This window comes from Brachyhypopomus gauderio, chromosome 12 (genome assembly GCF_052324685.1).
Source record: "Brachyhypopomus gauderio isolate BG-103 chromosome 12, BGAUD_0.2, whole genome shotgun sequence".
Taxonomy (NCBI): Eukaryota; Metazoa; Chordata; class Actinopteri; order Gymnotiformes; family Hypopomidae; genus Brachyhypopomus; species Brachyhypopomus gauderio.
In genome coordinates, this window is record NC_135222.1 from 6,912,715 (window position 1) to 6,940,327 (window position 27,613).

At 43.2% G+C, this 27,613-nt stretch overlaps 1 protein-coding gene and 1 long non-coding RNA gene across 3 annotated transcripts in view; both read left to right on the forward strand.

Annotated features, from left to right (window-relative positions):
• LOC143528529 (uncharacterized) lies at positions 1-12,923 on the forward strand. 2 transcript variants are annotated; one of them, XR_013134487.1, is made up of 5 exons: positions 1-367; positions 1,339-1,473; positions 9,998-10,087; positions 10,924-11,098; positions 12,074-12,923. It is a non-coding gene; the product is annotated as an uncharacterized LOC143528529 (long non-coding RNA). The 2 variants fall into 2 exon arrangements; XR_013134486.1 differs by lacking the exons at positions 1-367; positions 1,339-1,473 and adding an exon at positions 2,175-2,411.
• Positions 12,924-13,820: 897 nt separating this feature from the next.
• The window catches only part of efna2b (ephrin-A2b), a 94,425-nt gene continuing 80,632 nt past the window's right edge, over positions 13,821-27,613 (forward strand). The window contains exon 1 of the mRNA XM_077024759.1: positions 13,821-15,029. Coding sequence (XP_076880874.1) covers positions 14,890-15,029 — 140 coding nt within the window. The 5' untranslated portion in view covers positions 13,821-14,889. The remainder of the gene's footprint in view (positions 15,030-27,613) is intronic.

Here is a 27,613-nt window from a genome sequence, read left to right on the forward strand (position 1 = left end):
CCTGGTCAAAGTTAAAGCCATCATCTCTCTTCTCATCTCTTTCGAGTTGCTGCCACGTCTCGGTCCATTAATAGATTATTTTCCCGCGTTTCCAGTGCCACACCAGGGCCCTGACGGGACTGGCTTGCCGTTGTTGACGTGTTGCCCGCCGTTGTTTTCCGGTGCGGTGATTAATGTTAATTGGAGGTATCAAGCCCCATCTGTGTCCGTTGACAGCGGCGTCAGAGGACTGACACCGTAACGTTATGTGTGTAATTAGACATCAGGTCCAAAACCCCTCTGCAACCGTCGCTTGATTGAGAGGATTGGACCTGAGGAACCTGGGAAAGGTGGCGCAAAGAAGTCAATTATCAGTTTCACAGCTGTGGTGGGTGTAGAAGCGTTTCAGTCTTACACTGTTCCTGACACAAATCCACGTGGTTCAGCCCAGTTCATATCATTTAAAGAAGGCCTAATTCTCTCCGTTAAATTTAGGCTTTTATTGCATTTGAACAGGCTCTGTCACCATGCTAAATCTTTCCATGCCTCGTTAAAAACGGTTGCAAAAATTAGAAAGTTCATTCATTCTCTTCGCGTGTCTGTGCTTGCATCAAATTATATAGTTAAGATTCATACACTGATCGGGAACAATTATAAACGGACACTTTCTGCACGCCCGCGTGGTCTACACAGTGGGGGGGAAACGCGCACCAGTCGGGTAGAATGAAAGCAGGAAGCTCTGGGCAGGACTATGAAAAAACTCATTTAAGTGCCCATTTCGTGGGCCTGTGGGGCATTGGCACCAGGCTGATTTAGCTCAGCCCAGCACTTAGACGGCAGCTGCCCTTCCCTCGTGCTAGCATTAAAACAGCAGGGGTTTTGGGGATGCATGTGGGGACCACAGACTGGTCCAGGAGTTCCCACCGAAAAGCGGTAACGACTGCTCGCAGCCCCCAGACCAAGATCCTCCGAGGACATTGCTGCTGTAGTCACTGACTTATTCATGTAAGCCACTGGAGTTGCTTTATTATGCTTTCTACAACAGAAAAGCAATACAGATGTCACTATATTTTAGCGCAGGTTGTCTGCGCATTTCAGTGCCCCTCACATTTGGGTGCCGTCCAGTAATTGATTTGTATACAGACAGGGTGTTTATCAAGCCAGCCATGCCGCACCCCGCCGCCTCTCCATATAGACTCGTCTTAAAACAGAAGACCGTCGATATTTACTGTGCCCTCCACACGTTGTTCCCGCACACAGGAGATATCGACACTCCGCGTCTGAGCCCGTGGGGGAGACGCGGCTCCCGCCGACAAACTATCGGAATTTCTCTTAGCTTTGCTGTCACTCTCCCCGCAGGGCGGAGACGAGCATCGCTTCCCCAGTGCTTTGAGCTGAGCCCGACGTGTCCGCCGGGGATCCTCAGCGGCGTCGGCCCATCAAAGCCTCTGCTCTGATCGGGATGAGCAGTCACTGAACCAAGTCACACTACAGGTGCGCCAAGCCATCAAAAAGCTCATGCCTGTGCTGTGCTGTGTGTGTGTGTGTGTGTTTTTACAGTGACAGCAAATGGCGATTTCTGTCTGCTGAGTTTCACTATATGCACACACACATACATATGGTGTGTGTGTGTGTGTGTGTGTGTGTGTGTGTGTGTGTGTGTGTGAGTAGCAGACAGAAAGTGACATCTCCTGTCACTGTATGTAGACGTATTTTGACCATTAAACTGTACTTCTGCAAGTGTAATTGAATTAAAGACAGAGACAAATTGGAGCAATTCAAATACAGAGACTTTAGTAGCGGACGGTAAGAAACGTTAAGGCAGTTACATTCTGGCTGTAGCAGTGGTTTAACTCATTCATCGTGGTGGCAGATGTGAAATCTGTGCCTCACTCATACACTGGTGGAGGATTCTTGGCCTAAGTATCAGTCCAGAGATGTCTCTCTCTCTCTCTTTCTCTCTCTCTCTCTCTCTCTCTCTCTCTCTCTCGCTCTTTTGAGACTCCTCTCCACTTCATCCATCACTGCCGTCTATCAATCTCTCTGCGTTGTGTTGCGGAGCGGCTGTCAGTGGAGGGAGTGTGGGGTGCGTTCCGCCCTGTTCTTCACGCCACTGCTCCTGTCATGCTTAAGGAAGATCGGCCTTTCCCTGCCGAGCTGACATCGTGCTCCACCTGCCCGCAGCGAAGCGGAGAGAGACGGAGGAACTTTCTCGCTACTCGGAGGGACCTCGCGCCGGCCTTATTATTATTTATGTGTTTGTTTGCGCTGGCCGCTGTTTATCCAGCTGATTGCCGGGTGGCGGGAGGCAGAACGAACCCTCTCGGAGGACAAGCAGGCGTCGTCATGCCGAGCTGATTTTGCCGCTGTGAGGTGCGCTTCCTCAGAAGAGGCCTGGGTGGAAGTGGGAGGAGTCTCACGATGTCAATCAGGTGCTGCTGCAGACAGAAGCAGGCCAGTCACTCAAAAGCCCCACACACTTCTTCAGAGCATTTGTAATGTAATTAGGTATTGAGCAAGCCCATTATTTACTATACTGGCTCAGCTTTGTCTGACATGTAATGCATAAGGGTTGCAGCACAGCTACAGAAATCATTCTTCTTCGATTCTTCTCTTCATTTATTTCTTATTTGGGTGAACCTTAGTTAGGCAATGAAACTTAATCTTTAACAATTTTGTAGTATTACCAAAAAAAAACCCCTCAAGCCTCTACGTTGGTGATACTGTACATTGGTACTTCTCAACTGTTGGGGTCTGGTGTGTACACGGGGCCAGGGGTGTGCACAGAGTCTGCATTATTTCACGCCTTTCGTCTGGTGGACGTGCAGGGTAGGTCCGTGGAGGGAAAGGTCGCTGGGCTCTGGTTTCAGACCCGTCCGACTCGTTGCTCCAATATGCTTGTTGAGAAGCCCCCGGCACCATCACTTCAATTACACACTCAGGTTTTGAGGGTTTCAATGATGCTCAATGGAGAAACGTGTATATGTATGGGGAGAAACCATACGTGGGGTCTCCAGGTTGGTGATAGGAAAAACACAAATTGGTACCTGTTTCTGCTTGTTTACTTTGAGTCACTCAGAGTGAGCGGGAGTGTGTGCACGACGCCGAGAACCCAGTTGCTGTTTAGCGAAAGCGGTGAGACCAGATGTGAGTCGCTGGAGCAGCCGGGACCCCTCTGGAGCTGTGAGCATCGCGTTTCTTTCTGCCAGCACTGGCCCGTGCGCTGGCCTGCTGGGCGAACCTCCTGCAGGGCCAGGGACCCAGCACCTCTGTCTGTTTGCCTAAGTGCCGATATCCACTCAGGGGAGACTGGCAGGCAGGAGAAGCTGGCGTTTTCCACACTTGTACCACGCTGATCTCTTCTAGCCAGCTTGCGCCCTCGTGGGCTCATCAACATTTTTTTGCATGCAAATTGTTCTTTCTTTCTTTCTTTCTTTCTTTTTTTCTTTCTTTTCCTTTTTTCTTACTTTTTCTGTACCTGCAAGCTGTCTAGCCGTCCTCTCCTCTAAAGTACCTATTTTAGTTTCTTCCTAGATTCCCAGGTCTGAAGTCAATGGTGAGTTAAGCCACTTCATTCTCCATTCTAACGTGCTGCACGGGCACTTTGTGCTGCTGACCGACAGCTGCTGGAGGATGCTCGGAGCATACAGATCTGGAAGCCTGGGAAGCTGCTTCTGTCATTTCCCAGCTTACAGGACGTTTTACCCTGGTGTCTGAATCCTTGCTGGCAGTAAACCTAATGCCAGGAAGGCGTTTGATTGACAGCTGTGCATTCTAATGTCTGCCTGTGGGTTTTAGGTTATGCTTGTGCATTTATGTAATTTCCAGGAATTACACGACTGCCGTGTATTTAAAGCACCCTCATTCCTCCCCTAAAGGGGAGAGCTGGTCTTGGTGAACTGCAAGATAAGACCAGTGGTGAATATGCTCATCTCTGCCAATTTTTGGGTGGCCAGCTCCTGGCTGTAGGCCTGAAAAGCTTTTCCACCTTCTGGCCAGAGGTCCATGGACAAGCCCCTTGTTTGTGGAGCCTTGCTTCTTTTGAAATGAGACCAGATAAGAATGTGAAGAAACAGAATACAAATATTAAGTAAGTAAAACTTCTTGCTTATTGTAAAGTCTGGACAATTTTGGCTCCAAAAATGAAAATAGACATGAAAGCTCTTCAAGTAGACTTGGGGTGTATCGTAGCAACTCTTGCAGGAGAGACAGGAGTTTTTTAAAGGCTAGCAGGGGGCATATTGACTGAGCACACAAGGTTAGCTAATGCCTGGTGAGCAAGCACTTTAAATGCTAATTTCAGTGGTTGCATTGTACCCTTCCCAAAATGCAAACGTGCACAAAACTCATAACAACCCCCCCCCCCCCCCCCCCAAAAAAAAAAAACAACAACACCCCCCATCGTTTTTCTCAAGCCCTGCTAACTACTGACGAGACAACTGCCTGCCATAGCTTGATAGCAATCGGCGCTACTGACTTCTAGCCACCCTGTTGATAAAGAACCGACACAATGACTGTGGGAGTGATCAATCCGAATAGCCGTGTACCGCTGTTGGAGACATGGAAGGGATGGAAAATGAAAAAGGTTTGGAGAGTGTTTGCCTCACAAGCAACAAGAGAGCCATGAGTGCCCATGCGTGATTTGACGAGAGACGAAAGCTCTGTTTGGATAAAACTTGCCACGAGCCCCATCTGACAGGTCCATCGGCTAGCATGTCCACACTTCGCATGCCTTTGACAACTTGGTGCTTTTGCCTAAAAGGGGTATTATGCAAAGGTATGGTCCAGTGCCTCCCATCACGAGGACCTTTTTCCCCCCCAGTGGGCCAGTTCTCCACCTAATACCCCCCACCTGCCAGCTTTTTGCCCGTCCCATTGTTTATTTACAAGAACCCCCTCCTGCGCAGAGCGGATGGATAATTGCGTTGGCATGTGAGACGTAAATAATTGCCAATTTTCCTCCCGCTCTCGCCCTTACCAGTGCCTGGAACTGCTCTTCGCTGCTGCCGCATTCTCCTCCGAGACTATTAATTGGACACATCTTCTGTTTTCAATTACCCTAATTGGTTGCACTTGTGAGTTCTACAGTAGGTAGAAAGGAAGGTGCATTTATTCCCCCGTCCAGTCCGCTTTCTCTCCGAAGAAGTGGCGGGCATGCTTCTGGAATTTTTATCACCGCTTCTCCCACTTCAGTCTTGAAAGGCTTTTATGGATCGCCTTATTGGATGGTGAAGCCTTCCCCCCAGAAGCACAATAAAGTACAGCCAATTAATGCTTGATGGACCCTCAAGTGACCGCTGAACAGGAGCGTATTTCTTACTTTTTTTCTCGATTTCCTTGAAATCGGCGTTGATTGACGTGGTCTCTTTCCCTCAGACTCCACTCCTGGGCTTCGTCTGAGGGAGCGTTTCACCTTGTCTTTGGGTCTCGTGTTCATGAGAGGGAAGAATGAAGCTTGTCTCTAGTTTTTGTTTTTGTTTTTTTGTTTTTTACCACCCGGTTGTTGGTAAAGGTAAAAAAAAAAAGACAAAAAGAAAAAAAGGTGTTTCTCACGTCGCACATCCGCGGGCCGCGGTCCTCACCCCGAGTGGGTCGCCGGCGGTGGCTGTGTGGCCCTGGTAGGCGAGCAGCTCGGTGGCTGTCAGGCAGGCATCCTGAGCGACTCCCTTCCGCTGGGCTCCCCCCCCAATCAGTATTCCTGCAGGTAGCAGCATGACTGTCAAACAGCAGCAGACTCTCTGGCACACCACGGAATGCTTGTCCCTCGAAGGCTTTGATGAATGGCCTTGATTCCTAGAACAATACCCATGCCACCAAGTCAGAGGAGAAGTGTTTGCTGTAAGCTCGGAAGTGGGGCTCAGATAATAAGGTGAATCTGTGTTGACTGTTATTCTTTAGGGGAAATATTTGGATCTTACTGCCTGGTTAATCCGTAAATCTTTGCTTGTTTATGTAAAGTTATTTTCAGCAACTGTAAGTCTAAAGTGAAGGGCTTCCACTTTTGCCAGCTTTCATTTTAAGATTGAAGAAAATAAGAATAAGATTTTTTTCTTATTCACATGTAATAGTACTCTCCTCCCAATACTGTAGACACTTTAATCTGACTCTTTTTAATGATCTAACTCCATTAGGTCATTAAGCCATTTGTACATGGAGTTCTCAGAACGGATGGATGGTTTAGGAAGTCTGAGAACCTGCGCCATTTACCTGTCGGTTGTATTGCTCTGAGGTTTAGGACACGGAACCAGCAACATTCTTTACATCTTTGCCAAAGCTTATGGGTTACTGCATCTGAAATGCTTTTTCTTTACTGGAGATTACAGACTCACATCATTCCTTTAGCTTTGGAGCTCATGTACTTGACCATCAGCGGTTTGGGTATCTGCCAGCCGCTTTGTCTTTCCTGAGGGCTGATTCCATAATGGTATCATGTTACACTCTTACTATACATGATATACTAAAGTTGAGTTGGGGAATAGCAGCCTGGAGGTGAAAAGATGGTGGATGCTTGTTTGTGCATTGGAGACACATGTTCCTTGTTGACCTTGAACCACAGCATCCCCCTCTCCATCAGCACCCTATACAGAATAATTATTATATCTGTGCGCCGCATGCAAAACTATACCGCTCTCGCTGGTTCACACACCCTCGGGACTCGTAAGCTTCATGCACTTCTGTTCCGCTATGAGGCCTTTCCTGACCTGCGCATGGGATGGGGTGTCCTCTCTCAGTTCAGTTAAACATCAGTGATTTGCTGTTTTTCTACATACCGGTAGAGTGCTGTTTCGAGTCAGGCTGTCTGTGGTCAGCCCTGTGTGTCTGGGAGCAATCGAGCTATGTTTTAGTCCCCCCCCCCAACACACACACACACACACACACACCCTGCCACCATGCCGCCCACCCTGACAAGCCAGTGATGTCATTACCCTTGAAGGTTTTTTTTCTTTCCTCTGCTTTGATTATGTTCTGGTGCTGCGGAGGCCGGACTGAGTCTGTCACTGTTTTGTATGTCTTTTCATAACCACATTAAAACCATACAGCGTGTATGTCTGATATTTCGGCCCATAGCCATGTAGTCGGTGCTCTGTGATTGGTTCAGCTGTGTGCTCTCTATTGCCCCTTGATCAAAGAGCCGATATACTTGTTCTGCTTGTCTAGTGTTCGTCCCTGAACTTTTTATCTTCTTTTTTTGCTCTTGTTTGGTTTTAATCTGTCTTTCTTTTGCACATGGGCATGTTGCTGACCTGAGTCACTATTGGATGGGTGATGGTGGGGCAGTGCTGAATGATATCTGAGTGACAGGCCCATATGTACCAGGTGATCGAGTCCAAACGGCCACAGTGGGAACAACTCTGTCAACTCCGCTTGCTTAGTTTTTCTTTACAGGCAGCACCTAAGACCAGATTTAATGAGATGACCTTAAGATTGACCTTTTGGAATGAGGCTGGTTGCAAATGAAATTCAAAACAGGGTCCCTAGTAAATTTGCCCACCGGTCAGGTCCAGAGGCGGGGTTAAAGATGACCCTTTGCCCCTGCCATGCACTGTACCCTTCAGACTGTATCCAGCCACGGGCATCCTGGACGAATGACTGCAGCTCTGTCAAACTGATGTAGAGCCGTCAAAATAGCCCTTTCATTGTGTGATTTCCCAGCCTGACCGAACACCGCAAGCTACGTTCTTCCCTCCATAGGAACCGGTTCAGGAAAACTGCAATTACCAAACCACAGAGTGTAGTATTTGTCAGGACCAGGCTAACAGGGGAGCATATATAGATACACCTGCCAAAATGGACAGGTAGTGAGGCTGAGTTAATTGGCCCAGGTTCTGCTGAATGTGGCCATTAAATGGTGGTGCTGCTAAACATTTACCCTGTCATTACTCCAACAGCGCTTCCCCGAGCCATTACCATAATTAACAAGAGAGTGCTTATTAAGTGAATAACCTAATGGTCTCACACTGCTCTCCCATACAATAGTCTCTTAATGTTCAAGAATTGCTGGCTAATTCTTAATGTTGTAGAATTATGGGCTAGTTTTAAATTCAGATTCAACCTCACCTGAGGAGTAATTTTGGTTAAGGGAATAAATTATAGGAATGTTAATTTAAATTAATTTATTTGCTCTCTGCTTGTAAGCAATGAGTTGCAAAGTCCTGAGGCTCAGGGAGCTTTAAAAATGTCTCCCATAAAGCCAGGCCTTCTCACCATGTCATATTAAATGATCATGCATATCTTGAATGATCATCTGAGTTTGTAAATTATAGCCTGAAATTTATCTAAATGATGTGGCAAGAGTCAGGAGGTAATCTGAGCTTTGAAAGTCAATCTCTCAACATGTAACTGCCAGAAACCACTCAAGATGAAGTTTACAACTTTCAAGTGTAAAACTATTTATTACCAACTGAATGGAGAATCTCAGGATCATGGATTCAGGGAACAAAGTGATGAACTAAAATGTTCCATGCTGAATAAATGGACATACTCCAGCTTTGGGAAGTGATGTGTCTTTAAAACATAAGAGTGAATAAGATGCACCTGGAGTCCAGATTTCAACTGGTTCCACAGTAAATAAAGCTTGTGCTCTCTCTCTCTCTCTCTCTCTCTCTCTCTCTCTCTCTCTCTCTCTCTCTCCCTCTCCCTCCTGCTGTCTCAAAATGTAAAAATAACTCCAGCACTGAGTTCCGGTCTCAGCCTTGTCTTGTTCTCAAGTACTTTGACTTCTATCATATATGCAGTATAGCTCAAATGTCCTTTTCTGTGCTGCTTTCCTGTGGGCTGGAGAAATCACAGAGGGCTAAAGTGGCATGAGCAACACAGCTAAGTGCCAACACCTCTGACTACTGTACAACCCTCAGACAAACATGGCCTTGCATAAGAAAAACAAATACATTTACAAAACGACCTGATGTGTGACTGTGACAGACACGAAACACGAAGGCTTTCTGCATTGTGAACGTTTTTATGAAAGAAATTTCCATATATTTGTATTATAATAATGATAAAAAAAACACAGCAATACCTACTCTTCAATACAAAGTAAAATCCCTCAAGGATGCTTAGTACAGCAATATTACATGGGCCGTTACATGGAAACAAACACGGAGGATTAAATGTATAAAGTCTCGGTATTGTGATCATCTCAGGCACGAGTCAGTGGTGTGTGTTCTCTCCTTCTGTTCTCTGAGTGGACACCTCCCTCCACAAATGGGTTACTCCCTGAGAATCTGAGGGCAGTGATTCGTTTTGTCCATTACAGTACATTGGTGCATCCCGCTGTAATTGCTCTCCAAGCAGGCGGTGGAAATACCGAATTCTGCCCCGGGTTTGTGTTACAGGCCTGGATGGTCTTCCATTTACATTAATAGGTCTATTTTCCTCCGTAAAAGCCTCGCCCGTCCATTTTGTACATCAGAGCCGCCTCTGCCTGCCTGTAATCCAAAAATTCTGTGAGCAGGACACCTCTCTTTTCTTCTAAGGCACTCCTGAGAACACCTGTCTTTTTTTTACCTGTTCCTTTGCAAGAAGAAAACTCTGATGTATGATTGACCAGCATGCTGATCTTACACAGTGTGTTTTAATATATTATGACACACAATGACTTAATGTAAAGGGGCCAGGCATCAGTGAGGTTGCCAGATAAGAGTGTCACACAGTAGAGAAGCGGATTGAAAGAAAAGATGATGCTGGTGATTGGTGAACCATGTGAACCACGTGTGAGTACACTGAACGCAGTATTAGATATATGGCCCTTTCTTCACTTCCTAGCTGAACGTTTTATCTGTCTGGATGGTTAGGAATGATCATGAGATTAGCGATTCATATGCGTGGTGATTGGGAAATGTACTGTATGGCACACCTGAGAGATTTGGAAAGATTGATAGTTGTAACGGTAGAGGTAAATGTATTTATTTATTTATTTTGCTCATCAGATGTCATTTTGAAACTGAAGGTGTCTCTTCACAAGATCAGCTAGTCACCTAATGCCCCGATCTCTATGATCTGTCTCCTTTTATCATAGGTGCAATAACTCCAGCATTTTCCCTCAGTGAACAGAAACATTGGCAAGGCTAAACAATGACACGTCTCCTCTGAAGGCCGAGTGTTTGAGGTAGGTCACCCCTGCCCCTGCCGTGTCTCCTCCCTGATGCTGACTGAGAAGGGCTGGGTGACTCAGCACTGTCCGCTTTAATGCCATACCAACCAGAGCTTTGTCTCTGCCTCTGTGGGAAGGCTAATGGCATCGGCGTGGGAGCGGCTGGGCTCACATGATGATTACATTACCCAGTTCATAATGCTCAAACGCACACACCAACGGCCCTGCTGAGTCATGCGTGTAACCCCTGAACTTCTACTGTAAAGGACTGGAGTACATTTACTGTTAGGTGCTCACTGCTCTAGCATATTAAAGTAATGCAGAGTTGATTCAATTGACTTGATAAGTAGCTTGTGTACATTTTTGTTGTGTCTGATTGATTTGTGGTTCTCTTTAGTATTCAGTTTAGTATTCAGATGAATAATCCATGAAATAATACAGCAACAGCTGCCATGGGTAATCATAAATATGAATGCAATTTCAAATGTGAACGCTTCACCGCTAAACTGTGCATTGCAGTGTTGCAGTATTGCAGCGTTATTAGTAATGACCAGTGACTGGGCACAAAGCTCTCTCAAGTGTGTATGCTTGGCTTGCAGTACCACTTGGTCTCAACAGGGGGTGCTCATAACAAAGCTCAGCAGTGCCTGGCAGCAGTAATGCTCCATGCGTTGAGTCTTTCATTTGAGCACACATCTGCAAGCAGTAGACCTCAGTGACCAGTGAACAGCATCCACGCTGGAAACATTTCACCCATTGATTAAACTGCTACTATCCTATCTTCCCTCTCAAGCTGCTGTAAATGCTTTAATTATGTTAAATAGAAGTTAAACAGATGGGATTGATTACAGAGGCTTTGGCTTGGCGACCCTTACGCAGACCGAAAAACACAAGCACGCCGAGATTGTCCTGGAGCACTCTGGCGATCATAAAGGCTGGTGGGGAAGTGTGGTTTATGCACACACCGCCATCCCGTCTTGATCCACTCCCAAGTCTGGCCTGCTCTCAGCCGACTGTCTGTGATTGGTGAGTGGCGTGTCTGCATTGGTGAGCGTGTGTATCTAACCTTTGCTTAAGCGCCTTTGTGCCGATATTTTCTCATTTTAACATTTTGTGTTTAATTGAAGCAATTTCTGTGACTGATAATTAACACGCTATATTCTGATGTTCATTCCTAATTCACCTAATGTCCAGTTTCATCATCTGTGCCATTGTAAAGCTAAAGTAAATTGTTAGTTATGTTTCCAAGGCATAATGGCTGGTCGTGAAGCCAACAACTGCAGGTTTTTCACCACTGTGGTTCAAATGGGTGTTAAAGGTTTATAAAGGTTTGCAGCACATGTTGGTGAGGGACTTGCTATCAGAGCACTAGAGAGGGCTGGTCTTCTCTCCTGTAGCCCCTTTAAACACAGAGCGGGGGCTTGTCTTGGACACTCAATATTACAAGGAACAAGAGGCCGACAGTTTCTTTGGTTACAGCTGTGTTTGAGAGGGTGCATAGCAGAAATAACACACACGTATGATTACATGGCCTCTCTCTCTCTCTCACACACACACACACACACACACACACACACACACACACACACACACACACACACACACACACACACAAACTTTTGCTTTAATATATATTGAGAATATTGAGTTTCACTTTAATCATTTAATGGCAGAGTAAATATTTAAGGGCACAGTTTATAAATTGGCTCTACATCATGAATGTAAGGGTGATATGTTTAGTACTGTGGTGCTATTTTATTTCTAATTTGAAAATGTGGAAGTGCATAACTGTAATGGCCAGAAGTCGGTTACACTAGGACTAAACAGTGTGTGTGTGTGTGAGTGTGTGTGTGTGCGCACGTGTGTGTGTGTGTGCGTGTGTGTGTGTGTGTGTGCGTGCGTGCGCGACTGACACTATTCCAACATAACTTGTCCTCCTTGTCCTGCTCGAGAACGGCTCCATTTGAAGCTTTATTAAAAAGGTATGCTCACTCCCTCCAGGATTGTTTTACACTCCCCGTGGTTGCTGGCGTGTGCTGACGATCTTTCTGGAAAGACCAAGCAGATGTGGCCTCTCCTTTCCCCTTTACCCACAACTCTCCTCAGGCCAGGATGCAATTCCAGCTGACTGCTTTTCACAAAGTGACCTGTTACGATGACAGATGTATTTTTTTTAACATCGTCTGGACCCGTCAGGTGATTGCTGGATGTGGAGGGCGTGTGGAAATTAGCTTGTCTCCAGTCCATTTTCAGCTCTCCCATCACAGCATTTTAGGCCTTTTAATAATGACTTTCAGTGGACAGACCTGAATGTTGACTGATCTGATGCTGTTGTGCTTGGTGTAAACAAGAGAATATCTGACGGCTCGGACTGGTTGCCAAGATTTGGACCGATGCGTTAGTCATATTGCCCCCTGCTGGCCAAGTCACGATATGAGCCTGGACCTGAGCGAGCTTAGTGTATAAGGTCAGCTTAAACATGTACGCATGCCTGCCACCACGTGACCTCTGCATCTGACCTGCTATACGTATTACCTTTGACCTGTACCTTGATCCTGCTTGTCATAGCCAATAGGTGGCGCTGTAGTAGATTTCCCTTGAAGAGGCCTCACCATAGGGCAGGGGGTTTCTGTCAGCCGTTTACAAAAGCACTAGCCCACCACCCACTCCTGTAACCCCAGATCTGATGTAAATTGGCCCCATAAAGCGTTCAGGAAGAGAGGGGCGGCAGGGAGAAATATGACCTGTGACTCGGACGTCTGCCCTTTGCCACCGCTGTAATGGAGAGATGGGTCTCCGTGAGCAGTGCACCCGCCTCATTGATTGCACATGACCGCCTGAGTCCAGCCAGTTCTTGTGCTGTTATTTATCTGCGCGCTGTCTAGCTAAGCTGCGCGTGTGAGTTATGGGTGAAGACCTGTCTTACTGCAGTCTAAGCATAAACTGCTATTAAACTGAAATTTGTTTGTTCAAACTCTTTTTTCCCTTTTTTTCTTGAACTGCATCCTGGATTGTAATAATTTCACCAGCTTGTACTACAAGTTGTCGACTGCCCTCGGTCCCATGCATATATGCATAAAAGCGGTTGAAACTTTTATAAGTGTGCGCCATTAATCTCAGTGCCATTTTTAAAAGGCAGGGAATTAAAGTTTCATTCGTATTTTTCTTTCCTCCTCCCGCCCTCTCCTTGGCTATCACCGGCCACCACCCGCCTACCCCCGACGGTTAAATATTTATCAGTGCTGAATCACACATTGTGCATCGCTCCGTTTCTGCCTTGCTTCCGTCCTAGCGCGTGCGTCTGCTTTCTGACGCAAAAAAGGATCGCGTGCGAGGCAGCCAGCAGCAGAAGGTTAAAATCAAATGCTAAAAATGCTGCTTAAAACGAATCTCGCCGTTCCACAAATAAATCAAGTTTAAAGTTTAAGACATAAATTATGCATTCTCGGTCTGCTCTGTATGGGCGTTCACAAAACAGCCCAAACTGTATGTAATGAAATCATAAGTTAATGTGATTCGAAACATCTGCGGGGTGTTTATTTATTTATTTACTTACCTGTTTGTTACATTCGAAGTACAGTTTGTATATTAGAACACGTATATTGTAATAATATATTAATTTGCAAAAAGAAACCCTGTCATTGAAACGTTTTAATGCGTGCATTATAGCTAACTGCTATTTTGGTAGTATTTGATAGTAAACTTTTGACACGGGTGTAGGTGATGGGGGTCTCCGTGCAGCCCCGCCCCGCCTGCACGAACTGGCTGTGAATGGAGACACACGCACTCAGTCAGTAGGAGCCAGAGAGTGCAACGTACTAAGGAGCGAGAACCGCTGGACTCGGATGGGAAAGAAAATATTGTCAGTTTCACTCAGCCGAGACTGCTGAGTGCGGGAGCGAGCGCGGGATCCCGGCTGCGCCCGACACGCGCGCCATAAAGGACGCGCGCACAGACTCAACTTCGCAAGTGATGCTGTGCGTCCTTGTCCCTGCGTCGTGGCTGCACAGCACGTCGGCAAAGAGACCGCGCAACACCGCCAAGACAGCAACTTTCCAACAAGAACTTGGCCCATCACACGGACGAGGATGGAGCACATGGAGGATGCTCTTTAACCTTTGACTGCTAAAGGAAACAGTCGCTCTCTCCCGTGGCTCTGCATCGCTATGCTGTACGGTGTCGTTGCTAGATTTATACCGGTTGCACAACTCCGTTTAACGTGGCGCTGATCTGAGGTTTTCATTCACACGCACCCGGAGCAACGACACTGTCATTTGGAGGACTGCAGTGTTGCGAGTCGCTGCTCGTACGGCTGAATGGACGCGCTTGGCATTTTGCGTCGAGGCTGAGGAAAGTTTTTCCAAGTAAGCAACGCGGAGGAAGAATGGATTTGAAAGGCAAACGGCTGTACGTTTGTCTTAAAACAACCGACGCACGAGTTTACACGAGATGTATTTAAAGAGCGTCTGTCACGCGTCTTGACTGAATGGATTATAACGGAGATGGACGCATACAGTGGGTGTGAAGTTGAGAAGCGCCAGTAAGGTGAACTTAACGTAGTCTGAATGAACGTTTACTGATCAGCTCCGAAACACTTGTGCATAGCGTCATTTCACTTTTCGGACCTTCTGCACACGTCGATGCGCGAAGAATGCGATGATTGAATATAAGAGCTTTATACTTGCTCGCACATAACCACTTTACCGCGGACGTTTTTCTTAACCTCTTCTGAAGAGTCAACAAACGCACGCGCAAAAACATTTCCCCCCAGATTCACTTGGAGTGACGGCGAAACCACCGCATTTCGTTTGAAGAAAATGGACAAAAACTGTATTGCATATCAAATGGAGTTGACGCTTTTGATGGTTGCCCTCCTATTTTGGGTCACAGTTTGGGCAGACGACAGCAAGATCATTTCCGACAGATATGCTGTGTATTGGAACAGCACGAATCCCAGGTAAGCAGGGTTTTCGTGGGGCACTTGAAAACTCCAGTGCGTCCACCGCTTTTTATTCAGTCATTACGGGGTGGGCAATGAATTGACTTTTAGTATCGTCAGCAAGGTTGTTTTATTTTGCAATATGATTAGTATACATTAAAGTTAGTTAAATTTTGTGTAATTGTGATTAAAAATATAGCCTCTCTAAAGTTCAGGTAGATCCTCTAGGTCAGAGCTGAGCAAGTTTTTTTTTCCCAACCCTGACTTAATAATGGGGGGGGGGGGGGGGGGGGGATTCAATCAAATTTTCTTAGTAAAGACATGAACATTCATGAATTTCCTTAACAGTCTTGCACAACATAATCACTGTGTAAATGATATCTACTTGAATATTCTCTGCCTAATTGGAAGCCCAACATATTGTCAGCACATTCTCATTTTTAGGCCTCGTTTGTTGCATATTAGCTTCAGTAATATTGACCTGTTATTAGTCTTGGGTTGCCATGCTTCGTATTCTGCCTGAAGTGTGTACCCCCATGTGTTTGGCGTTAATCATGCCTGTTCAAACTAAAAACCTTTTCAGTTATTTAAACATCCATTTTTTATTTCACATGTCTCAGAATTTTAGACTTCTTTTTAACATTAGTGTGTGTTTCAGATAGTGAGATCCTAAAACTACTCCAGCCTTCTCATCGTTTCAGTCCCAGCGGGCAAAGTTATTCACTGGTAGAAAGCTCAGGATGGTCTGTAGCCTGCAACCCTTCATAGATTCAGATCTATTTTTCACATTCTGATATAACATGCTTACCTTCTTTGGATACACTGTTATGCCCAGTAGACTGTGGGATAAAGGTCTACAGGCCCAATAGATCAATAGTTACATTAAGAGGTGGAGAACGGAGGATGCATTGTTTTCTGCAGGACTTTGCAATATTCTATGGCAGTGCTAGTATTCATACAGGCGTCCTGCCTGACCTTGTCGACTCTGCGTTTTGTGGATAAGAGACATTTAAGTTTAAGTTATTTATTTATTAGCAAGAGGCGAGGACCTAAAGTGAAGAAAGCTGTCTGGAGTTTCCCGAGTAACACATGCATACCTTCCTGTGGTTCAAGTTTAAGAAAGAGAAGAAAATCTGGACACCCATTTGGGTCATCTATCCGATTTCCCCAGCGGTGTCTTTTACAGCCAGAATTCACAACCAGCATTTACTCCTCACCCATGTCTCTCAGTTTGAAGGCTAGCTGGCGATGATTTTATATTTTTGGTTCCCCTAAATGTGATCATCCAGTACAGTAATGGCCAAGGTGCAGTCGCTCTGTATTTTGGGGAGTTACTTTTCCCTTCCTCGTTAAACTTAACGTTTTCAGAAACGTAAACAAGCATCGCATGTCCAGTGTTGGTTATTTCGTATCTCACTTTTATGCGCTCTGATACGAGATGGTGAAGATGTTACAAAAGCAACTGGTTGTTATTTTGGAGAAGGCCATGTAACTTCGCCCTAATCGCTGCTTTTTCTTGCTTTCTGCTGAGCTTGAAATCCCATGTCTGCTGGTGAGGTGGCCGACAGCTGTGTCGTCCTCCAGCAGACGTGTGCAGTTTCTTAGGTTGTTACTCTACAGTCCTGATTTTACCTGTCAGTGCGTCTGTGCTCACTTTTGTTTATTACCAATTTATTATGTAAAATCGTGGTTTGAACAAGACTAAACATATCTGAACACAGAGCCCCTTTGAATAAGCTGTTTTCTCTTCAGGAATTATTGTTATAAAACCTCAAAACTTTCACATGTGCCCTCTGTAAATACATTTTTTGCAGACTGGCATTGCACAAAGCCGGGTCACTCCTGAGGAGGTTGGTTATGTGGTTAGTGTGAATAAACCCAGCTGGAGCAGAACTGTGCTATCCTGAAGCTTCTGAGTTGTGGACTAACACTTAGCACGATAAAGAAACGAGGCCCGCTCTGCTCTGTACAAGTTACAGCTGCAAGTCCACACGTATGGTCAAGAACTGTATGGCCATGTCATGGTACACTTCAGGAGTGTCTGAAAACCTGCTTCACTTCCAGCTTAGGTGTTTGGGTTATTTCTTTTCTTTTTTCAGAATCGTTATTATTATTTTGTTGTGGACTGATGTATTCTTCAGGGCTCACATGACTAAAATACAATTTTGAACTCATTACTGTTGTTTACACCACTTAAACATATTTTGAATATACATAATTGAGTATACTTCTGTTACTGTGTAATGAGACCCTTTGCTTACATATTTGTATAGAAGTTTTAAACTCTTCATTTTTTGATTATGGGTTAAATATTTATTCCTTGAAAGGGTTTCTGGAAAAAAATGTCCAAATGTATTGTAAAATGTATAGTTGTACAGTACCTATTAAAATAGCTTTATGGAATAGATAAAAAATATGAGTTGAAAGTGGAGATACAATGCTGATCAACCCTAATCTACCAGTTAACAGCAGTTTTAGGGAAAAAATCTGATAGCATTAAAGAGGTCAGCATTAATATTTTTTGGTCACACATTTTTTTGCTTTTGTGTTTGTGTATGTATATATACACATATATATTACAATATATATATATATATATATATATATATATATATATATATATATATATATATATATATATATATATATATATATATATATAAATTCTTAATATAGAAAATATTTGTATCACAAGAAGAATAGCTATATAGCTTTTGCTTATTTTGGACTTTGGCTTTATTGTAAAGCGAAGTATTTTACATTATATTTTCTCAGGTGAAACTGGCACCCAGAAATCCAATGCAACAAACTTTCAAAGAAACATTTATATTTGTTATAGTGTACTACCTTCGTGCCCTAGTTTTACCATTGTTATCTGAACTACATTGGACCACACTGTGACTGACACTATGGCAGTCTTGATAATTATGGTATGTTTTATAAAGAGTTAAATATACATTGCGATGGCGTGATGCGTGAAAACATTTTGCTGAGTTCTTGTGTGTGACCAACTCCGTTTTGGTTTTACGGCCCTCTAGGTGGCGTTACGCTATATTTCAACTTACAGTTTTGTCCGCCATTTTCTCAACCTTCTGAGAGGCATGCTTGTCCTTGGAATGGTGTACACCGAAGCCAAGAAATGGAGCTCAGGGTTAAACTGGTCCTGATACTGAAGCTCATTCATTTATCAATCGATTTTAAAAGCGACATCTCAAATTTTTGATAAATTCAAGCAACACGATTGCTGATTCTCTTCAATAGCAATCAACTAAACCTTTCACGTTATATTGTAATAGCAGTCCAATGAGATACTTTATTCGGACTTCTACATTGAGTTCTTACAGTATATACTAAGGCAGTAGACATTTTTTGTGACTGTATACTCTTGATAAAAGGATATACATGACAATAGGAAAGAGACGTGTAATTCTAAATGAAACTGTCTTCCGAAAATGACAGAGGAAACACTGATCTGTTTATCAGGGTACTGAGATTTATTTTTTTTCCACTTTCAGTTGGGGAGCACTTTGGGGTCATTTTGCTTGTGTGTGCACAAATCAACTACACGTATGTGCCTGTAATTAATTTACGGTGTCAAGAGGGTGGCGATTTACTGTTTAATTTCTTCTCCATTGTGTGTGAAACCTGCCTCCCTTGAAATTGTGCACAGAGCACTAATGAGTGTTCCATCTGCTTGGAACGTGACCTTTTACCCTGAAGGTCAAGAAAACAGAGACCGTCTCCTTTTTTTAAGAAGCACTCACTGAAATTATGGTTTGAAGATTGCACAAGTTTCCAAAACATCCGCCTATCTCGTGACTTAGTGCAACAATGTCATGAGACCCGAGTTTATCTCGATAGTTTATTCGAATGTACCAAGTCATTAAATCACTTAAAGTGTAATCACTGCTTTTCCCAGTGCCTCTTGTCCATTAATAAGTAGTTACTGTGGTAGGAGGAAGGTACTTCAACTGACATAGCACAAGGCAGAGTGTATCCTTTAGTTTGGAAATCTGATTAAGCAGGAATGGTGGTCAACAGTATCTATTTGTCAGACACACAGCATCCTTTAAGATGAACATAATATGGAGTCTAATATAGAAACATTCTTGCTGTTGCTTCATTCTTGTGAGATTCCAGACGGTCGCTGGATTACTGTATGAGGGAATTTGGTTACAAAAGTCTTCAGGGCAAATGTAGATTTGGCTCTGGCATTGTTAGTCTTGGGTAATATGAGTAAGGAGAGATTTGTGCACTTGACTGTTTGAAGTAGTGATATTTAAAGGGGATGCATAGAATTCATAGAATTCATACATATTTTTTAATTTATTTATGTTATTCATCGGGCATCTCAAAATGGTTTCAGAGTATGCCTGTTCATCTCAATATTTAACTTATTTTTTTTTAAAGTGCAAATACATTTTGTCGAATGTTTTTAGTACAAGTGCATTCAGATAAGTAAAGGCGTCCATGAGGACCCAGAGAGTTTGGCTTGTATAATCAATGACATGGACAGGCCCTGATCCAAACGATGCACTACTCGTTGAATCTCATGAATCTTATGAGTAGATGCACTACTCGTTTAATCTTATGAAGCTCTTTTAACTGAACTTTGTGCAAATGTATTTAAACTGGATCACTGATTCAATCCGTTTTCTGTGAATAAAATGGAAAGAGAACAAAAAATGTACTCCAGTGGTGAATTTTCAGTTAATAGTCTGACACAATGTTACATTAAAAGTCTTGCTAACATCTCATTAAAGATTAAAGTTGCTGCCTGGTTTCTGCAAAAGCAATTGGTATGAAAGAGGAATTTGCTAATCAGTAATCTAGGTTCAAAGCTTCATTAAATAAAATGACCCGGAGGAAGCGTGAGCCCAGAGCTGCTTTCATATGGCAGGACCCGGCTTCTCATTTCCAATGTTAATCAAGGTTATGTTAATGCAGGATGGAAAAACTAGTTCACAGACTCCCCTCTTCCTCTGTCTAAGGACTGACCAGTGGCAAATGATGGGGACTTGCAGGTTTTCATGTTCCTGCTCTAATGTTATCTTTGTGACTCATTTCTGAGCCTGTGTCCCGGGCACACAAGGGCGTTCAAGCAGAGCGCGCCAGACTTACGAAGCAACCAAAAACATGCCTGCAACTTCTTGCTGGGGAGAGAAAAGTAGTGATTTTAAAATGAGTAGGTGACATTTTTTTCAAAATGCAAAGAAATTCTGCGAATACAGCACTGAAATGTGATTTGACAAATTAGTTTCAGTTGGGCTGCTTTTGAATATTGATGTACTGTAAGAGTGAGTGTAGATGGTCAGAGTTTATTAAATTCTAAATAAAATATTAATTTATTATTTAATTTATAATTGTTATTTACGGTCAGTTAATAGGCTCACACCTTCAACACATTTGCTTATGTTTGTCATACAAATTAACAGCTATGTAAGTAACAGCAGGGAAAGTAATTTTTTTCTTTTATTATTCCTCATATATCCCTCAGAGGTAATATAATCCCAAAAAGAACATTCTGTCACTGTATCTGATATTCTCTATCCTTGGAAGTGATATTTACCATTGTAGTATATAAATAGCCTTGGATCACCCAAATGTCTTGGTTCTTATATCAGTATGTGATGGCCCTTATGGTAAGCCCCATGCTGACTGTTGAAATGACCCAGCAAAGACTCTGAATAATGGACTCCGAACAGTGAAGATATGTGTATGTCATTATAGCTGATGTGGCAAAGCTTGTGACCACTGTTCAGTTCTTTCAGGACAAATGTGTCCCCCCCTTTGAAAATCATACTAGATGCCCAGAACATATTTGCAGGACATATTGGTGGTGTTTATTTCATTCTGGTTTTATACCCAGCAACAACCCCCATCATCACGTCATCATGCCTTCTGCATGCCTCATACATTTTAATGCGTGACCCACATTCATTTTTGCACACTGGCAGTCACGTGCTCCAGGAGAGCTCGGGACGTGATTTGAGATGGGTGCTCCGAGAACACCGACACCAACAGGAGGGGAACGAAGGACACGTGCGCAGAGCTTTCGTATGAGCCAAGCACTGACGGAAAGTTCCAGACCAAACCTCACACAAGCGAGTTCTAGTTTGCGTTTTTCCTGGGACGCTAGTGAGCTCTCTGCTTCTTCAATGCCGGACGTTCTCCCTTGTGTTTGTGCCTATACTCGAAGAGGCCCACGGGGGCGAGCCTCTTTCTCGCTGTCTGCCTATTCAGTGTACACTATTTATGGCAGAAAAAGTGGCACGGAGGCCTTTCTTAGCCGCATTATGTGTTTTATCCTAAGTCAGTGTTGAAAGACTCCAAACTGCCTTTTATCCTTACACGATCAGAGAGAATGACTGAGGCCATAATTTGTAAAACATTTTGCCTTTCACATAAACACAACAAATCTACTGCAAGACTATGCTTTCCTTTGCCTCGCGAGAGGATTGGGTCCATGTTTTCATGACATCTGTTCTTCATTGTCCATCTGACGGGCCTTGAGTGATATGGTGTCCAAACGGCAGAACCATGCATGGCTGCCACAAGTTTCCAACAACTGACCCATAAAACATGAAGGTCGTCTTATGGACAAGTGTGAGGCCTGCTGAAACAGTGCAAGCTTTTGTTTTGAGACACACATATTGTAATGAATGAAAGTGAGCAAAATCAAAACAAATATGGATGAAATGCTGTTTTAGAGCGCTGTTGGTTCTCACACAGACACACAGCTTTGATCTGTTGACCTGCAGTTGTACCCTAAATGGACTTCCCTTTGTTCATCCTACTCCAATTCGTACTACTCTAAAAAGTCGTAAAAACTGCATCCCTTCGTACTTTGCTGGCATGTGCTGTGCTAGTATACTAGTATACTTTTAACTGTTGTTAACGAGAAGATAATGTTGATTATAATATAGCCTTTCTAAAATTAACAAAAACTCGATACATGCCTATTGCAAAAACATAGGTGAAGATAGCTAGATTGCTAACCAATCAGTTTCACAACTAGCGGGCTAAGAATTACTTCCAATGATTAAATCAATAATTTGCAATCCAGTGAATTGAAAGCGTAATAAAATTTAATTAATCAATTACTTCAATCGAATCAACTGACCACAACTGTTTTCTGTCGGACTTCAAATTTGTGAATTTATTTGTTTAGTTATTGTAAATCTGATCTATTTAAATAAGTAGAACTTTGAATAGTGTATTTGTAGGAATAAAATGCAAAACAGAAATAATAAATATCCGTTCTGACCGATATTTTGTTTTAGCATCTAAAATTACATACTAAATTAAACCTAGCTATTCCGTAACAGCGAAAAAATTTAATATATGCTATGTGTTCAGTTAGTTTCCAAATCTGCTTTTAAATTATATGAATTTTTTTATTTTAATATTTACGTTAACTCAATACAAACTCGTTTACATTGTGTTATCGCGTAATTGTAGTTTGTGTAATTTTGCGATGTAAACTGATAAATGTGGTCGCTGTGTTTTAAAATTTGTCGCTGTGTGTTTTATATGTTTTATTTTGGCCAAAAATTTGCTAGGTAGGCTGTTTTTATATATTTCTTTATAATTAAATTTTACATATCCTCTTCAATAATGGAACATCATACATCCTGTCATAATCAAACAGTTTGAAATATTCAAATAGCATTTTAAAATAAGTTAAGATGTCTTACACTGTTCTAGTCCATCCTCCATAGGTCCTTTTACAGTTGTGAATTGTGAATATTTTTTCAAGATTCACAGATATGTATTTGTTAGCCTCTGAATTCAGGGAGCACAGATTTGGTTTCTCAAATTTGCGACTGTCCGAAAACAGCAGACCAAGGTGCATGTTCATGAACAAGCTCCAATTTTGTGTTCGACGGCCACCGTTCAGCCCGCAGTTCTGCCTTCGAGTGGGAGGGCAGGCAGTCACTGCGCCACAGTGCGCGGTAAGCGCTGACCTTCAAACAACTGGAGATTTGAGGAAGGAGAGAGTGGTAGAGGGGGAGATGGACGCATGTGGAATGTGCAGCATTGCTCCCCGTGTCATCAGGGAGTTTTCTCTCCTGAACTGCAGACACGTCAAACCTGTCATTCTCTCAAAGACAGAGGAAGGGCTTTCATCTGGGGGGGTTTAGTGGCAGACGGGGTCTCGGGAGTTAGGAGCAGTCTGAACAGAAATGGCCACCCCGTACTTTAAACACCTACTGTAAAATCAGTCATGGACTTGCTGGGAGAACTTTGACATGAAATATTGCTGCATCGCCACGGCTCTGCAAAATCCGTGCGGTTCTTCTCAGTTTGACCATTTCAGCTTTTCTGTGGTGGTCTGAAGCATATGGCTGTGGATGGCTTGGAGTCGCGCCTCTCCACGTATCACTGCTGCTCCCACAGACTTTAGCACTGACTCTTCATAGCTGTTGTGCGTTGGCCGTTTTTACAGAATGAATGTGTCACCAATAGACATAAAAATTATATGAAAAAAAAAAAAACAGAAGTTAGTCTTAATATTCATGGATGATTCATTATGGGCCGAATGTCCAGAGTTTATTTAGTAAATAAATTACTATTATCTACTTATTTATATTTAAATAGAATATGTGCTGCAATTTTAAACTGTAGGGTGATGGTGATATAAATAGTATATTGTTTGTGCTTACCTGGTGAGGCTGGTATTACTGACCAGACCCGAGCAAATTTACTGCTCTGCTGTCTTTTCTTTCTACCACGACTCGACTTTTAATACATTGTAATGGATTTAATGCACTTTTCAACATTTAGCACATCCAGATTATGTTTCTGTTAATAATTTACATATGGTAAGCATGAGGTCAGAGGAAAAACAAAAGAATGTTGGTTTTATTTGAGCGTTTTGTCCGTGTCTGTCCATGTTCAGTCAGATATTCCTTTTGAATTTTGGCCAGTTGGCTGGGAAACACTACTTTTGTAAAACTTCTGAGAATCAGAGCTCATGTTTTAAGGGCTTTCTCTTCAGGCCAAATGTCCAATGCCTTCTCACGCCAGTATGAGCACCAAAGAAATGAAAGATATCAGTAGTCTGTTTAGTATATAAACATTTACTGTTAGAATTTTGCAGCATTTTGTGTACTTTTTTGTCTTGCAGTCAGAGTGCAATACAGTTTTTGCTCCCTGAAGCAGCAATGCCACAAAAGAGGAAGCGTATGGAACCTAAATATTACCAGCTTGAGAGTTGTTCTGTCGAAATGGTTTTTTTTTGGGACCTTATCCTGAGAGAAGGGGTGACAACAGTGCCACCAGGCCGTGACACAAGACAGTTTCAACACTCAATCAGAGAATACTGTGTTCTCTTTGATTTCCCGTTCGCAGTACGAACGCACGAGTCACGGCCTCAAGCACAAAGGCCATCAAGCCACGGCTTCGAGCGAGTGACATTTTAAAATTACTGTGACACCAGAGTTCAGAGGAACAAGACTGAGCGGGGAAGCTGACCGGGGCGAGAGATATTTTAGAAGGGGGCCTTTTCAAATGTTTGTCATTTTCTGCTCAGTGTGGCTGTAGTTGGTTTTTGGCTCTTGTGCCGTTGTCGGTTTCACAACTCTTGAAGAGGAGAAAGGCTTCCACATGAACTAGTTTGCTTGTTGGCAGTTGGGGCATATGGCACAGCTAGGGCCCAAATCTGAATCCCTGTAGTTGGGTGCATCATTATGGAAGACAAATGAATTGTGGCTGACATGGCAACATCTTGGCCTCAAGCCATGGGTTTACAACCGCATGTTAAATTCAACAAATGAACCTACATGTCTGTGATTGGGGATTAATTGTGATTGGAGATTAATTGACCTATGCATTCTTTCTGTCGTTGCATAGCTCTGTAATCTCAAGTGATATGTACATGAGAACTATTGCAGACACTGTAAAGCTGGTCCATTGTAACCTCTAGCTGGCTTAAGTTTTGTGTGCAAAAGAGTTTTGAATGTAGAAGCTCCCCGTGGCTTTTTGGTGAAATCAACGAAACTGCCATAATGAAAATCATTGGCTGCCTGCAAACACATCTACGTTGTTCTTGCTCACAGGCTTAGATAAAGATCTTTTGGTTTCTGAGCTCTAGATTTGATTATTTCACTATTTTACCCCCCCCCCCCCCCCAACATTGCGATATTAGGGTTTATCTATTTTTGGCCTATTTTAGGCTGTAATTAATTAGGTTACTGTAGGATTTTACTTGCAGGCTCATTGGAAACTTCTAAATGAAGGCGTGCTTGATTAAACATGCCGCACGTTGCTCACAGAATTTTAGCATTAGTGTAGAATGTATTTTACTGTGCGGATGTACAGTAATTGTACTGTACATTTATTTGAGGTTGACTTTTGTCTATTAGTAAGTAAATATATCGGTGCAGTAGTAAAAAACCCAGAAGTATATTGTATTTAGCTGTTGTGTATTAGAATGCACCATTACAACGAACTTCTGCTCCAGTCAGATAAATAGCGATGTTAAAATAACTCAAATAACTTAAAACAGATGATGAATGTTTTAAGGGAGTAACACATGGGAAAATGTGCTTTTACCACTGGTGGTTTTGCCAGTGTAAGTGTAGCCAGTAACCGAGCGGGTGTGTAAATGTGTGAGTGGAGAGATCCCGTTGAACATAGGGCTTCATGCATTAACTGCTGTTGTGGACAAATTAGTACAGTTTTACATTTTTTTTAAAATACATGTGTTTTGTGTCGTTCCATCCCAATGCAAATACTGAGGAACTGGTGTGTTTTGTATTGCTTCTGCATGATCTCCACGTCCTAATTCCACGTATTACAACACAGCGCCACATTGCAGATGCTGTTTTTAGTTTAGCAATATAAATCAAATGAATTGCTAATGATTTTAGATAAATGTTTAAAAATAAAGTGCCCTTTACTTCTGGTTGGCACCCCAAACACACACACACACACACACACACACACACACACACACACACATGCACGCGCACACACATCTACAAAGTCTCTAATTCTCATGTCCGTGGACTACCTGCGATGTCAGACCTGTGATTTGCCATGAGGTGATCCAGGTGGAGGTGCGAATAGCAGAGCTCCCCGCATACTGATCAACTGCAGGCTCACCTCTGGGCACTGGTGAAGCCCAGCTGAACATCAGGATAGGGGGAGATTACAGAGCCTGTGTAGTGAGTTTAAACAGGATTAGCCATTCCAGCTCAGGTGCTGCACTAATAGGATTAGGGACTCCCTTTTCTTGTTCATCCCACCGTTAAGACGAATTATAGGCCCAAAACAAAGGTGTGTTTTGGGTGCCAGTAAGGACATTGAGGAAAATCCCACAGTCGAACACCCTTAGTAGTCACATCGATCACCCTTGTTGTTTTGTTTTGTTTGTTTTTTGGTGGTAGCTTTGATGTCGCTCTAAACACTGAAACACCTTGATTTACTTGATTATTGATCTATAATAATTGATCGGATTAATAATTGACTGGATTGGATAATAATGGACTGGATTGACTGTTGCATGCCTATATAGCAGTGTTTTCCTTGTGTTTAACCATTAACCGCCTAAACCACCATCACCATGTCCTTTTAGCTTGGAGGCACTTCTTGAAAGAGCTAATTTTCAAGTCTTTGTACGCCTTGTTAGCTAGTACAAGAATGCGTAGGAATGAGTAGAACTGAATGTTAGGGAGTCTGCCTGTAATGACTGGAACAACAAATGTGCTCTCTGAAGATGTTTTACTTGCTAGTATCGTGCGTTTTACATTCCAGGTGAAACGGGTCAATGACTCATTGAAGGACGATGGTCTTATGAGGACCAAACAGAAACCTCAGAGGACTTTGCCCTTAATACCAGGATTTAGTCTTGAATAGCCAGACTCCTCCAGAAAGCTTTCAGAGCTTCCCGATCCTCAGGCCTACATAATGGGGTGTAGAGTGATGACCAGGAAGGGGAGGGGTGCACAGTCGGTCTCAGAGTAACGCACACATGGCCAAAATCAATCATTTGTTTCGTAATTGCTGTAGTAGAGTTAATTCGGTCCTGTAGTTCACTATGTGAGGTTGTTATCTAGTCCTCCATCCAGGAATCACAGCGCAGTTTTCCCACAACCTGATATCCCTCCAGGTCTGTACGTATCCACACACAAGTGCTGCATGTGAATGAAGCAGGCATTACGGACGGAGGCTTTTATTTATAGTGGTCTGAGCTTGCCATATTGTGATCTCTATCTCTGGGTGTGATCTTGTGTCCTAGATGTGTTTTAAACATGAGCTGGAACATGAACGGAGGGGTCTCCTGCAGGCTCCTGAGCTCCAGGTGCCATGAATTGCTGCTCAAACATGATTTCCACCATTCTGTTCCAGATTTCTGTCTGAAATCAGCTTAAACCTAAGATTTTTATTTTTTTTACGGGAATTTAGAGCCGAATGTTTGAATGCCTTCATCAGCCGAAAAAAATCAGCTGTATTTTGAGAATTTTCCTTTCCAAGTGTTGGAAGGCTACAGTTGATCTCGCACGAGCTACTGTTTCACGAGCTGACTGGCCGTTTCTAAAGGGACCCACACACTTATTGACATTCTGGTAGATGTCAACTTTGGACTTTGAACCCTT